General features: G+C 48.1%; 1 protein-coding gene across 1 annotated transcript in view; it reads right to left on the bottom strand.

The window, feature by feature from the left end:
* TINAG (tubulointerstitial nephritis antigen) overlaps positions 1-13261 on the bottom strand; it is a 265652-nt gene that overhangs the window by 156204 nt on the left and 96187 nt on the right. The window contains exon 5 of the mRNA XM_068233344.1: positions 6509-6632. Within this exon, the coding sequence (XP_068089445.1) occupies positions 6509-6632 (124 nt within the window). The remainder of the gene's footprint in view (positions 1-6508; positions 6633-13261) is intronic.

Genomic DNA, 13261 nt, shown 5'->3' with positions numbered 1-13261 from the left:
ACTTTTTTGCAGCCTAGGTGCGCTAAGGGGCCCAACGTCCTATTCACAGGTCATTTTGAGGCATTTGTTTTGTAGACTACTCCTCACGGTTTAGGGCCCCTAAAATGCCAGGGCAGTGTAGGAACCCCACAAGTGACCCCATTTTAGAAAGAAGACACCCCAAGGTATTCCGTTAGGAGTATGGTGAGTTCATAGAAGATTTTATTTTTTGTCACAAGTTAGTGAAAAATGACACTTTGTGAAAAAGAACAATAAAAATCAATTTCCGCTAACTTTTGACAAAAAATAAAATCTTCTATGAACTCGTCATACACCTAACAGAATACCTTGGGGTGTCTTTTTTTCTAAAATGGGGTCACTTGTGGGGTTCCTATACCGCCCTGGCATTTTACAGACCCAAAACCGTGAGTAGTCTGGAAACCAAATGTCTCAAAATGACTGTTCAGGGGTATAAGCATCTGAAAAGTTTGATGACAGGTGGTCTATGAGGGGGCGAATTTTGTGGAACCGGTCATAAGCAGGGTGGCCTTTTAGATGACAGGTTGTATTGGGCCTGATCTGATGGATAGGAGTGCTAGGGGGTGACAGGAGGTGATTGATGGGTGTCTCAGGGGGTGGTTAGAGGGGAAAATAGATGCAATCAATGCACTGGGGAGGTGATCAGAAGGGAGTCTGAGGGGGATCTGAGGGTTTGGCCGAGTGATCAGGAGCCCACACGGGGCAAATTAGGGCCTGATCTGATGGGTAGGTGTGCTAGGGTGTGACAGGAGGTGATTGATGGGTGTCACAAGGTGTGATTAGAGGGGGGAATAGATGCAAGCAATGCACTGGCGAGGTGATCAGGGCTGGGGTCTGAGGGCATTCTGAGGGTATGGGTGGGTGATTGAGTGCCCTAGGGGCAGATAGGGGTCTAATCTGATTGGTAGCAGTGACAGGGGGTGATTGATGGGTAATTAGTGGGTGTTTGGAGGAGAGAACAGATGTAAACACTGCAGTTGGGAGGTGATCTGATGTCGGATCTGCGGGCGATCTATTGGTGTGGGTGGGTGATCAGATTGCCTGCAAGGGGCAGGTTAGGGGCTGATTGATGGGTGGCAGTGACAGGGGGTGATTGATGGGTGGCAGTGATAGGGGGTGATTGATGGGTGATTGACAGGTGATTGACAGGTAATCAGTGGGTTATTACAGGGAAGGACAGATGTAAATAATGCCCTGGCGAATTGATAAGGGGGGGTCTGAGGGCAATCTGAGCATGTAGGTGGGTGATTGGGTGCCCGCAAGGGGCAGATTAGGGTCTGATCTGATGGGTAACAGTGACAGGTGGTGATAGGGGGTGATTGATGGGTGATTGATGGGTAATTAGTGGGTGTTTAGAGGAGAGAATAGATGTAAACACTGCGCTTGGGTGGTGATCTGATGTCGGATCTGCGGGCAATCTATTGATGTGGGTGGGTGATCAGATTTGCCCGCAAGGGGCAGGTTAGGGGCTGATTGATGGGTGTCAGTGACAGGGGGTAATTGATGGGTGGCAGTGACAGGGTGTGATTGATGGGTGATTGACAGGTGATTGACAGGTGATCAGTGGGTTATTACAGGGAAGGACAGATGTAAATAATGCCCTGGCGAATTGATAAGGGGGGGGGTCTGAGGGCAATCTGAGCGTGTAGGCGGGTGATTGGGTGCCCGCAAGGGGCAGATTAGGATCTGATGCGTAACAGTGACAGGTGGTGATAGGATAGGGGGTGATTGATGGGTGATTGATGGGTAATTAATGGGTGTTTAGAGGAGAGAATAGATGTAAACACTGCGTTTGGGTGGTGATCTGATATTGGATCTGCGGGCGATCTATTGGTGTGGGTGGGTGATCAGATTTGCCCGCAAGGGGCAGGTTAGGGGCTGATTGATGGGTGGCAGTGACAGGGGGTGATTGATGGGTGATTGATGGGTGATTGACAGGTGATTGGCAGGTGATCAGGGGGAATAGATGCATACAGTACACAGGGGGTGGGGGTGTCTGGGTGGGGGGGGGGGTCTGGGGAGAATCTGAGGGGTGGGGGGTGATCAGGAGGGGGCAGGGGGCAGGGGGGGGATAAAAAAATAGCGTTGACAGATAGTGACAGGGAGTGATTGATGGGTGATTAGGGGGGGGGGTGATTGGGTGCAAACAGGGGTCTGGGGGGTGGGCAGGGGGGGTCTGAGGGGTGCTGTGGGCAATCTGGGGCAGGGGGGGAGAAATCAGTGTGCTTGGGTGCAGACTAGGGTGGCTGCAGCCTGCCCTGGTGGTGCCTCGGACACTGGGACCACCAGGGCAGGAGGCAGCCTGTATAATACACTTTGTAAACATTACAAAGTGTATTATACACTTTGTATGCGCCGATCGTCGGGTTAACATCCCGCCGGCGCTTCCGTATGGCGGCGGGATGTTGCGGCGGGTGAGCGGAGACAGGCGCCGGCGGAGGATCGCGTCACGGATGACGAGATCGCTCCGCCCATGCCCTTACAAGGACCGCCGCCTCTGTGGGTGAGCTGGTCCTTGCGGGCTCCACTTCCCGGCCGCCCCTGTGCATTAGGCGGTCGGGAAGTGGTTAAGTGCGACATTTTCATCGCACCGCGATGCGACGTTTCGTGTGCACTGGACTTTGTGCAAGCAAAGTTTTGCGCGCCGGACTTTGCGCGCGATGCGTTTCGCATGCATTTTAATGTGCAAACAGCTGGTTTAGGTGTGAAGAGGCGTGCAAAGTAGGCGTGCTAACACTTAGCACCGTTAATCGAGCCCAATGTGTGTGAATTTAGCACTATTTGAGTTTTCAAGTCTGCACATGATAAAAACTAAAACAAACCCATCCCGAGTTTTATAGTTAAACCTGGTAGAGTAACCAAATTACTGCTGTATCACAATAATCACTGATGTATGATTCACTTGCAAAATGAGATGTATTTCATGTGCTGGTAAGATACTGTGGCCTGACCTGTGCTCCCTCTCTCTCTGCAGTTTCTTGTGTTTATACCAAATTATTGTAAAACTCTATCAATGATACTTCATTAAGAGTTAGCAAAAGGATCAAAATGTTAAATATAAATTGAAGGTGGTAAAAACATTTCTAATGTAACAAATGTGTAAGCTATGCCATGGCAATACTTTAATCTGCTGTTTCTAAATTTATGTTAGCCACTTTCCTCAAAGAAAAAGAAAGATTGTGATATTTCCTGCATCTCTATCTACTTCCCCACCTAAAAGTACCATTATGGGATACCAGATGTGAATTAAAGTGGACCCAAATTAAAAATACAAGATTTCAGAAATAAAATCTATTTTCTAAACTATAATGATAAATAGCAGCTTTTTTCAGCTTCATGATGACAAATATAAAATATTTTAGTTTATTGGATGAACCCCTCCCTTCCTTTCATATTGCCGGGACAGAATTCGGCAAACTGGTGGAGTAGGTGGTGTCCGGCAAAGGAGGAATTGCTAATGGCTGCCACCTATAAAACCCTAGTAATGAAAAGAGAATGGTGAAAAGCATGCACTGAAATGCTCATAGGCTTGAAGGAGTGTTTAATTATCTTTGTATGTGTCAGAGTGGTGCAACTAAATCTTTTGAATTAAAAAAATGTTTGTTTTGGGTCTGCTTTAAGCTAGAGAAACAGGGGGAGCAGGCATATACTGCTACCTGTCATAAAGCCTACCGCTCCCCCGTTCTCCTCTCTGCCCCCGCAGTCTATCTAAATGCCCCTCCGGCAGCCTCTTCCAGGTTACCGGAATCTGGCACTACTGCGCAGGTGCTGACCAGGCTGCGCACGTCCTACAGCGCGCACACATGGTCGGGAGCACTCTGCGCATGCATATTGACATGCGCATGATGTAGTGATGTCACATGCATGCCCAGAGCGCTCCTGTCCACGGGCGCACGCTGTAGGCGCATGCCGGCCAGCACCTACGCAGTAGTGCCCGACTCCAGCGAACTGGAAGAGGCTGCCAGAGGGACATTAAGGTAGACTGTGGAAGCAGAGAGGAGAAAGTTTCTCTAGCTTAATTCACATCTGGTATCCGTTAATGTAGAAAATACCCCAATAACCTCAACTCCTAAAGCTTGCAGTCTGGGGGTAAAGCCTAGCACATACATCCAATTTTGATTTTGATTAGCTAATAACTAGCCAATTTACCACCTCAATGTAGTATGAGGGTCAACAGATACTGCATACTAAGAGCAGATTGTGTAGGTAAAACATCATACTACATGGAGGTGGTACAACTGATTAGTGATTGGTTAATCATAATTAAAAGTGGTTACTGGGCTTTTCTCTAAACTCTCTTTTAAACCACATATTAACATACTTCTGCTACTTCCATGTCAAAAATATCCCTACTAATATGCATGTACATGGCTACTAAGAGGCTACTAATATGCATGTACGTGCTCTAAACATTTCCCGTCCTGACTACTGTAACACCCTACTTTGCAACCAAAAACAAAAACATAGACTGGCACCTTTCCAGTCCCTACTTAACTGCACTGCTTATATCTTCCACCTCGACTCCTGTTCCTCTGATGCCGACCCTCTCTGCTCATACTTCTATTGGCTACTAGTCAATCACCCAAAGGATCCAATTCAAACTCCTAACAATATCATACAAAGCTCAACATAAGCTATCCCCTCCATACATATCTTAACCACTTAAGTACCAGCGGTCTCTGCTCCCTTAAGGACCAGAGACCGCTGGTACAATATCGACGAAATCCCGACGAATCGCTGCGCATACCCACCGCAACTGCCCTCACCGCCGCATGCCAGGAACCTCCTGACATAGACTCTGTCATCTCTATGATGGCAGAGCCCTGTGGGCTGGTCAGGAGCCGATTTCATTTGCTCCTGACCGTGTCTATCAATTTAAGCCAATGGGAGTGGGCTTACATTAATAGACACAGCCAGGAGCCAATGAAATCAACTCCTGAATGGCTCACATGGCTCTGCCGTCATAGAGACAGGCAGAGCCAGTGGGCTGTGGTGAGACACGTCGGGTTTGAGCGGCGTGATCGGCTGGGAGCGACGGAAACGACATATGTACGCTGCGGGCAGTGATTGAAATCTACGCCCTGCCAGCAAGGAGCCCATCAAAAAAGGGTGTAGATTTCAATCACCGCAGTACTAAAGTAGTTAATTAATGTCCAGATACCATCCCTCCCAGAACCTTTGCTCCTCCCATGAGACTTTGATGTCCAAGACAAGACAAGACAAGACAAATAACATTTATATCGCGCTTTTCTCCTGGCGGACTCAAAGCGCCAGAGCTGCAGCCACTAGGACACGCTCTATAGGCAGTAGCAGTGTTAGGGAGACTTGCCTAAGGTCTCCTGCTGAATAGGTGCTGGCTTACTAAACAGGCAGAGCCGAGATTCGAACCCAGGTCGCCTGTGTCAGAGCCCTTAACCATTACACCATCCAGCCACATGTCCAGCTTGGTCACCACTTCTCACTCTCGCATCCAGGACTTCTCAGTGTCACCTCTCCTTTGGAACTCTCTCTCTCACAGCCTGTCAATCAGGCTCCAAGGCCACTACATGCATTTTATTTTTTTCTGCCCAATAAATGTTTGTCAGGGCTCGATTCCACTAGTGTGGCGTGCGTCTGCAAGACGCGCGCCGTCACTGAGCGGGTGGGCGGGATCGCAGGCGAATCCCATGAGCCATGCCATGCACGGCTATGGAAATCGCAGCCTCCCGAGCGAATTCTGCGGGGGGGGTTCCGGTGGAATCCCTAGGGCAAGCGATTCGGCCGGCGGCGTCATTCTCCTCTATGGCAGAGTTTCCCTGTGCGATTCATGTGTGGTGAAACTCTGCGGAATCGCGGCGGTTTTCGCACTAGTGGAAACGGGCCCTTACTTACCTATTGACCCACATAGCCTGTGATTTACTAATATCCCGATCCATCCGAGGACTGGAGAATCTGGAGAGCTTCAAAGGCTTCTATACTGGATCCCTGGATGGTGCTTCCACACAGATGGGGCGATCGAGAACAGATCAACAGTGGTTTAACCACTAACACGCTTGTATGCTGAACTGTCAATATTGGAATTTTCAGCCATCAAATAAGGTGATTCCTCCTTATCCTTTTTACAGTTCCCCAGCCATATTGAGGTACTCTATAGATGACCAGCTACATACTTGCGTTTTTAACCTTGGAAGTAGTATTTATAGTGTCCGCCAAGTGAGCTCCTCCACGGACTGGAGGTTTGCTATACAATTTCACCTTAAATTGGACACAACCAGTTCAACCAAGACTAAATATTTGGAGAGTGCATCCCCTTACCCGGGGGCGGATTTCTGTGTTTGCCATAAGTGCTGTTTTCCATAGATACGCCTCTGAATACGGTCCTCCTTACATGATTTTTAAAGCTCAATTAGGCAATATCATATTGGATACTAGTTTGTAAGATAAGACATAAGCGACACATAAGACATAACTCATAGTTTATAACATATTGTAAAAAGTTAAAATGTATTACTTGCTGTTGAAAATGCCCATGATGCTGCACAATTCTTTTGATCTAAAGGCCTGTGGATATACTGAGGCCACTTGTATGATGAAATGAAATACAAGGGGAATTCTTCATCCAAAGACACTCGACTCTAAAACAAAAACAAAAAAATAAGTCTTTTGTATTTGAAGATAAAGGTTATATTATGGGAAGCATGAATATGAAATGGCATTTTAAAATTACACTTAGTATTTTCTTTGACTTAATGCACCCTGTTCCATTGCATTTTACATCTCGACAAACTAAAATGCCATAAGATTGAAAAGACGCATGCAAGGCAAGACAAAGCATGCATGTTCTTTTCATATGAGAGCAAAAAGAAAGACAAATAAGATGTGATCATAAGAAATGGTGAATAGACTTTGAAAAGGAAAACAGTGACAGTTAACAATAAGCTAAGCCTATGAATGACAGCGCTCCTAGGCTGCAAATGAAATGAAACCAACAGAGGTGTGCAAAGCCCCCTAGGGGTTTAAATACACACCTTGAACACAAATCAGATGCAAATTATGCACTAATCCCTAATCTAAATATTTGAATGCAAACTGATACACATGGATGCAGCTAGCCATAAATATACTTACATTGTACGGTATTTCATTTGCAGTTTAGGAGCACTGCCAATCTTTTGCTGTTTTCTGATAAAATGTGTGGATCATTTATGGCCATTGGCCAGCAGCCCCAGGTAAAAATTAAGTTTTAACTGTTAGACTAGTGGTTAGGTCTCTTCTGTAAGGACATGTAATCGTCGAGCAAGAGTCTAGTAAAAAGCAATATGCGCACATACTGTTTGTTGAAGCCAACGTCCTCCTTTACTGTACCAGTTTTGAATGCAAGTTGTGTAATTTTGCCTGTGTTTTGAGCTCTGCACATCTATGCAGCTAGTCAATTAAGGTGCAGCCTGTGTCTTGAAGCGCTGCCAATATTTCCTGCTAAACCTACTAGTAGTAGAATGAACTACTTGGAGTATGCTTACTATGCACTAAAGATGTGTGCAAACATCCTTGGAAGAGTAATCTGGCATGTCGTGTCATTTACAAAATGTCAGCCCAAGCAGCTTGGGCTGACCCAAAACCACTAGGAAAGTATAGGGGACTAAAAGAGAACGAAAAGCCCTCCTACTAAGAGATACTTTGAATATTCAGTAGCGATGCATTGTGGGTAACCACAGATGTTCACTTAGGTCCCGTTTCCACTTGTGCAGTGCAAATTTGTTTGGAAAATTTGGAAAATGCAAAAACAAGTTTGCATGCGTTTGTATGCAAATTTTAATGCGAATTTGTGTACGTTGTCGCATATTTTTGTAAGTATGCAAATTTAACCATGTCATTGCCTGTGTGCTTTTACATTGAGTTTAGGCGAAAAAGTATGCGAATTTGCATGGAAATTCGCATAGCAAAAATGCATGCGAATTTCCAATTAATTGCATTGCATGCGAATCCTGATGGCACTGCTGTGCAGATTTTCCCTGCACAGCAAACCGCACAGGTTTCCTGACAAATGGAAACAGGCCCATTTATTATCATTGGCTTTGCGAACCTGCATGCAGATTCGCTATAGTGGAAACGGGCCCTAAAAGCTGAATTATTGCAACTAACTTCTGACTTACAAAATGTATAAACAATCAGATTATTTTTTTAGTTTTTTAGTTGAAATCATGCTCTTCCCCCTCAGTGGGGTATAATATATTTACTAAAGAACATGAATTTTAAATAAGAAAGTGAAGGTCAATTTTATCGGATGTTACCCAAATTATTTAAAGAAAACCTGAACTGAAAATTAAAAGTCAAAATAAGCATACACAAGTCATACTTACCTTCCATGTAGTCTACACCTCAGTGTCTTTCTCCTGTCCCGCGTCCTGTTTGTTCACTGTGATCAAGGGAATTTTCCGTCCTCTATTTTGAAAATGGCCATTACCCATAACAGCTTTCTGGTCAGCACACAGTGAAACTGTAACATCGCCCACTTGAGCCATAGGGAAACATGGACATTACCTGGTACATCAGTTTTCCTCTCAGCTATAACTGACAGCAACTGATATATTTCAGATTAGTGATGCTCGGATACCCCTTTTTATTATTCGAGTTTGGTCGAATTCGAATAGTAAATTATTCGAATTCAGTCGAATATTCGAGTCGAATATTTTTTACTATTCGATTCGACCTCGGACTTCGAGCTCACTATTCGAGTCGGTATTCAAGCTCATTATTCGAGCTGACTATTCGAATTGGCCTTAAATAGCTTCCAACACTTGTTTTGAGGGTGACTGATGCAAGAAACATCTTTTTTTCCAAGTAACAACAGCAAGTGATTATGTGGGGATGTTCCTTTAAAAAAAAAAAAGGTGGAAAGAGAAGTTGTGTCCAGAATTTTGTTCAGTACTGTATATACTTCTTCTTCTTCTTCTTCTTTATCTTCTATATCTTCTTCTTCTATATCTTCTTCTTCTATATCTTCTTCTTCTTCTTCTATATTGTCTTCTTCTTCTTCTTCATCTTCTTCATCATCATCTTCATCTTCTTCTTCTTCATCTTCTTCTTCTTCTTCATCATCTTCTTCTTCTTCATCTTCTTCTTCTTCATCTTCTTCTTCTTCATCTTCTTCATCTTCTTCTTCATCTTCTTCTTCATCATCTTCTTCTTCTTCATTTTCTTCATCTTCTTCTTCTTCATCTTCTTCATCTTCTTCTTCATCTTCTTCTTCTTCATCTTCTTCTTCATCTTCTTCATCTTTTTCTTCTTCTTCATCTTCTTCATCTTCTTCATCTTCTTCTTCTTCTTCATCTTCTTCATCTTCTTCTTCTTCATCTTCTTCTTCTTCATCTTCTTCTTCTTCTCCTTCTTCTTCTTCTTCTTCTCCTTCTTCTTCTTCTTCTTCTCCTTCTTTTTCTATATCGTCTTCTTCTTCTTCACTTATTTCTCTTTTATATTTTTTTTTTAAAGAAATGCAGCTATTTTTGAGCGTAACAAATAGCTGGTGGCGCACGCATGTTGGAAGCGCCATTGTATGTGCTCCCTGGCAGTGGAAACACACAGACAGCAGGAGGTAAATTCAGCAGCAGGAGGAGGAGGATGAGTGTGTGGCAGCAGGCAGTCAATGAGGCAGGCAGCGTGACATAATAGCCCTGGTACCTAGCGGTGATACCAGGGCTGTAAATAAACACAGCAGGCAGGAGGTCCCAGACAGCGGTCGTGCAGCCCACATCGTGTCCAATACACAACTGGGACAACACAGTTTTCAACCCGGGCACCTCTGAAAAATTAAACCTTTTTTTTTAATGGTTTTTTGTTTTTGTTTGTAAAACAAATTACACAGATATATAGCTATTGTTTGACGTAATAGTTGGTGGCAGAGTGGCAGCAGAATGTAATTCTTCTGTGTACCCTGGCAGTGGGAAACACAGACCGACAGCAGCAGCAGCAGGAGGAATGGAGGAGTAATGTGAGCAGCTATTGTTTGACGTAATAGCTGGTGGCAGAGTGGCAGCAGAATGTAATTCTGTGTACCCTGGCAGTGGGAAACACAGACCGACAGTAGCATCAGCAGGAGGAATGGAGGAGTAGTGTGAGTGTGGCAGCAGGTAGGCAGCGTGACATAATAGCCCTGGTACCTAGCGGTGATACCAGGGCTGTAAATAAACACAGCAGGCAGGAGGTCCCAGACAGCGGTCGTGCAGCCCACATCGCATCCAATACACAACTGGGACAACACAGTTTTCAACCCGGGCACCTCTGAAAAATTAAAACTTTTTTTTTTTTTATGGTTTTGTAGTTTTGGTTTTACAACCAATTACACAGATATAGCTATTTTTTGACGTAATAGCTGGTGGCAGAGTGGCAGCAGAAGGTAAATCTGTGTACCCTGGCAGTGGGAAACACAGACAGACAGCAGCAGCAGCAGGAGGAATGGAGGAGTAATTATGTGAGCAGCTATTGTTTGACGTAATAGCTGGTGGCAGAGTGGCAGCAGAAGGTAATTCTGTGTACCCTGGCAGTGGGAAACACAGACAGACAGCAGAAGGGCAGTACACAGCAGCCCACTGTAGGTGTAAAATGTGTGGCTGCAGGCGACGTAATAGTCAAAGTGAACCAGGCTGGCTTAGTGAGCAGGAGCCAGGAGGTGGTAAAGGGTGGTAAGGCACATTAACGATGGTTCTAAGTTCCGGCAGCCAGTTCATGTCCCCCTCTTGCCGACAACAGGGGCCCAGGAACTCGCCTTCCACCCACGCCTGGTTCATCTTGAGAAACGTCAGTCTGTCCACAGACTTGTGAGACAGACGTGAGCGTTTCTCGGTGACCACGCCACCAGCTGCACTGAAGCAGCGCTCGGACAGCACGCTGGAAGGGGGGCAGGACAGCACTTCCAGGGCGTACTGCGCCAGCTCGCTCCAGATCTCCAGGCGCTTGACCCAATACTCCATGGGATCAACAGGGGCATCGCTGTCAAGCCCGCTGTAGGACCCCATGTAGTCAGCCACCATACGGGTCAGGCGCTGGCTGTGACCGGAGGAGGATGCTGCTGCATGCACCTCCTCTCTAGTCACTGCTGCCGGAGCCTCTACAGTCCTGTAGAGCTCGTTGCTGAGAGACAGCAGGTCTGTGGGGCGCTTGCTGCTGGATGCAGGCACCTGCTGCTGCCTCTGTGCTGGCTGGACAGTGGGGGTGGAAGGCTGGGGGAAGGCTTCCTCCAAGCGCTCAACAAGGGTCTGCTGCAAGCTCCTTATTTGTTGCGCTGGGTCTCCTCCTGCAGGCGGCAGGAACTGGCTCAACTTCCCCTTGAGGCGTGGGTCCAACATCATGCTGATCCAGATCTCCTCCCTCTGCTTCATCTGGATCACTCTGGGGTCCCTGTGCAGGCACGCCAGCATGTGCGCTGCCATTGGGAAGAGGCGGGCCACGTGTGCTGGCACATCGATGGCAGTGCTGCTGTCCTCATCCTCCTCCTCTGCCGCCTCATCCTCTCTCCACCCCCGCACCAACTCAGCTGCGCTGTGCTGATCCCCCTCATCAGCAGCAAGGTCAGGGACCTCCACCAAGTCCTCCTCCTCCTCCCCCTCAGAGGTGAACTGTGCAGCTGCATGACGCTCCTGCTGGTCCAAGGCTGCCGCTCCCTGTTTCAGCAAAGCATCGAGGGCCCTGTTCAGCAGACAAACCAGGGGCACCCACTCGCAGACCATAGCATGGTCCCTGCTCACCATGTTAGTGGCCTGCAGAAAGGGAGCCAGCACTAAGCACACCTGCTGCATGTGCCTCCAGTCATCATCGGGGACGATGGACGGGATGTTGCGGGTCTTGTCCCTTCTCTGAGCGGCGGAAACAGTGGCCAGGGCAAGGTACTGGTTGACAGCGTGCTTCTGTTCAACCAGACGCTCCAACATCGCCAGGGTGGAGTTCCAGTGAGTCGGAACGTCAAGGATCAGCCGATGGCGTGGCAGCTCCAGCTCCTTTTGCACGTCTTCCAGGCTCGCACAGGCTGCAGCCGAGTGCCGGAAGTGACGCACAACGTTCCTTGCCGTTTCCAGCAGTTCGCCCATCCCCTGGTAGGTGCGCAAGAACTTCTGCACCACCAGGTTCAGCACGTGGGCAAGACAGGGGATGTGGGTCAGGTTTCCCCTGTCTATTGCGGCAACCAGATTGGCCCCATTGTCGGCCACCACCTCTCCGACTCTGAGGCCTCTGGGGGTCAGCCAAATCCTCTCCTGCTCCTGGAGTTTGGCCAACACATGGGTTGCCGTCAGCTTGGTCTTCCCAAGGCTGACCAAGTGCAGCAGCGCTTGGCAGTGGCGGGCCTTCACGCTGCTGCTGAGGCGGGGGGTTTGGCCAGGTGTTCCGGAGGATGGCAGAGGATCGGAGGAACCTGCTGCAGTTCCCCTGCGGGGTGGCACCACCCACTGTGTTGCTGCTGCTGCTGTGCCCGCTGCTGCTCTCCTATCCTCACCCCCTTCCACCAAGCTGACCCAGTGGACAGTGAAGGACAGGTAGCGGCCTGTCCCGAAGCGGTTGCTCCAGGAGTCCATGGTGACGTGGACCCTTTCACCAACCGCGTGCTCCAGCCCTCGCTCCAAATTGGCCATCACAAAGCGGTGCAGTGCAGGAATGGCCTTGCGGGCGAAGAAGTGTCTGCTGGGGAGCTGCCAGTCTGGGGCTGCACAAGCAAGCAGCGCACACATGTCGCTCCCCTCCTGCACGAGCGTGTATGGCAGGAGTTGGGAGCACATGGCCCGTGCCAGCAAGCCGTTCAGCTGCCGCACGCGACGGCTGCTGGGAGGCAGAGCCCTAACCACCCCCTGGAAGGACTTGCTCAAAAGGCTCTGGCGTGGCATTTTGCTGGCACGGGAATCAGCGGACACAGCAGAGGAGGCCACTGAGGACTGGCTGCCAGAACAGGCCTCAGTGTCGGCGGCAGGAGTTGCAGAGGGGGGAGGAGCAGTGCGTTTCCGCACTCCTGCTGGTGCTGCTGGAGGAGCAGGAGGGCGGGTGGCTGCTGTTGCTGCTGCTGCTGCTGCTGAAGGCTGTGCAGTGATGGGTGTGGTGCCACTGCCAGCACCAGATGCCTTCAGCCTCTGGAACTCCTCATGCTGGTGGAAATGTTTCGCAGCAAGGTGGTTGATGAGCGAGCTGGTGCTGAACTTTAAGGGGTCTGCACCTCTGCTCAACTTCCGCTGACAGTGGTTGCAAGTGGCGTACTTGCTGTACACTGTGGGCATGGTGAAAAATC

This window comes from Hyperolius riggenbachi, chromosome 4, assembly GCF_040937935.1.
Source record: "Hyperolius riggenbachi isolate aHypRig1 chromosome 4, aHypRig1.pri, whole genome shotgun sequence".
In the NCBI taxonomy this organism is placed as follows: Eukaryota; Metazoa; Chordata; class Amphibia; order Anura; family Hyperoliidae; genus Hyperolius; species Hyperolius riggenbachi.
This window is presented reverse-complemented; position numbering and strand designations above follow the sequence as displayed.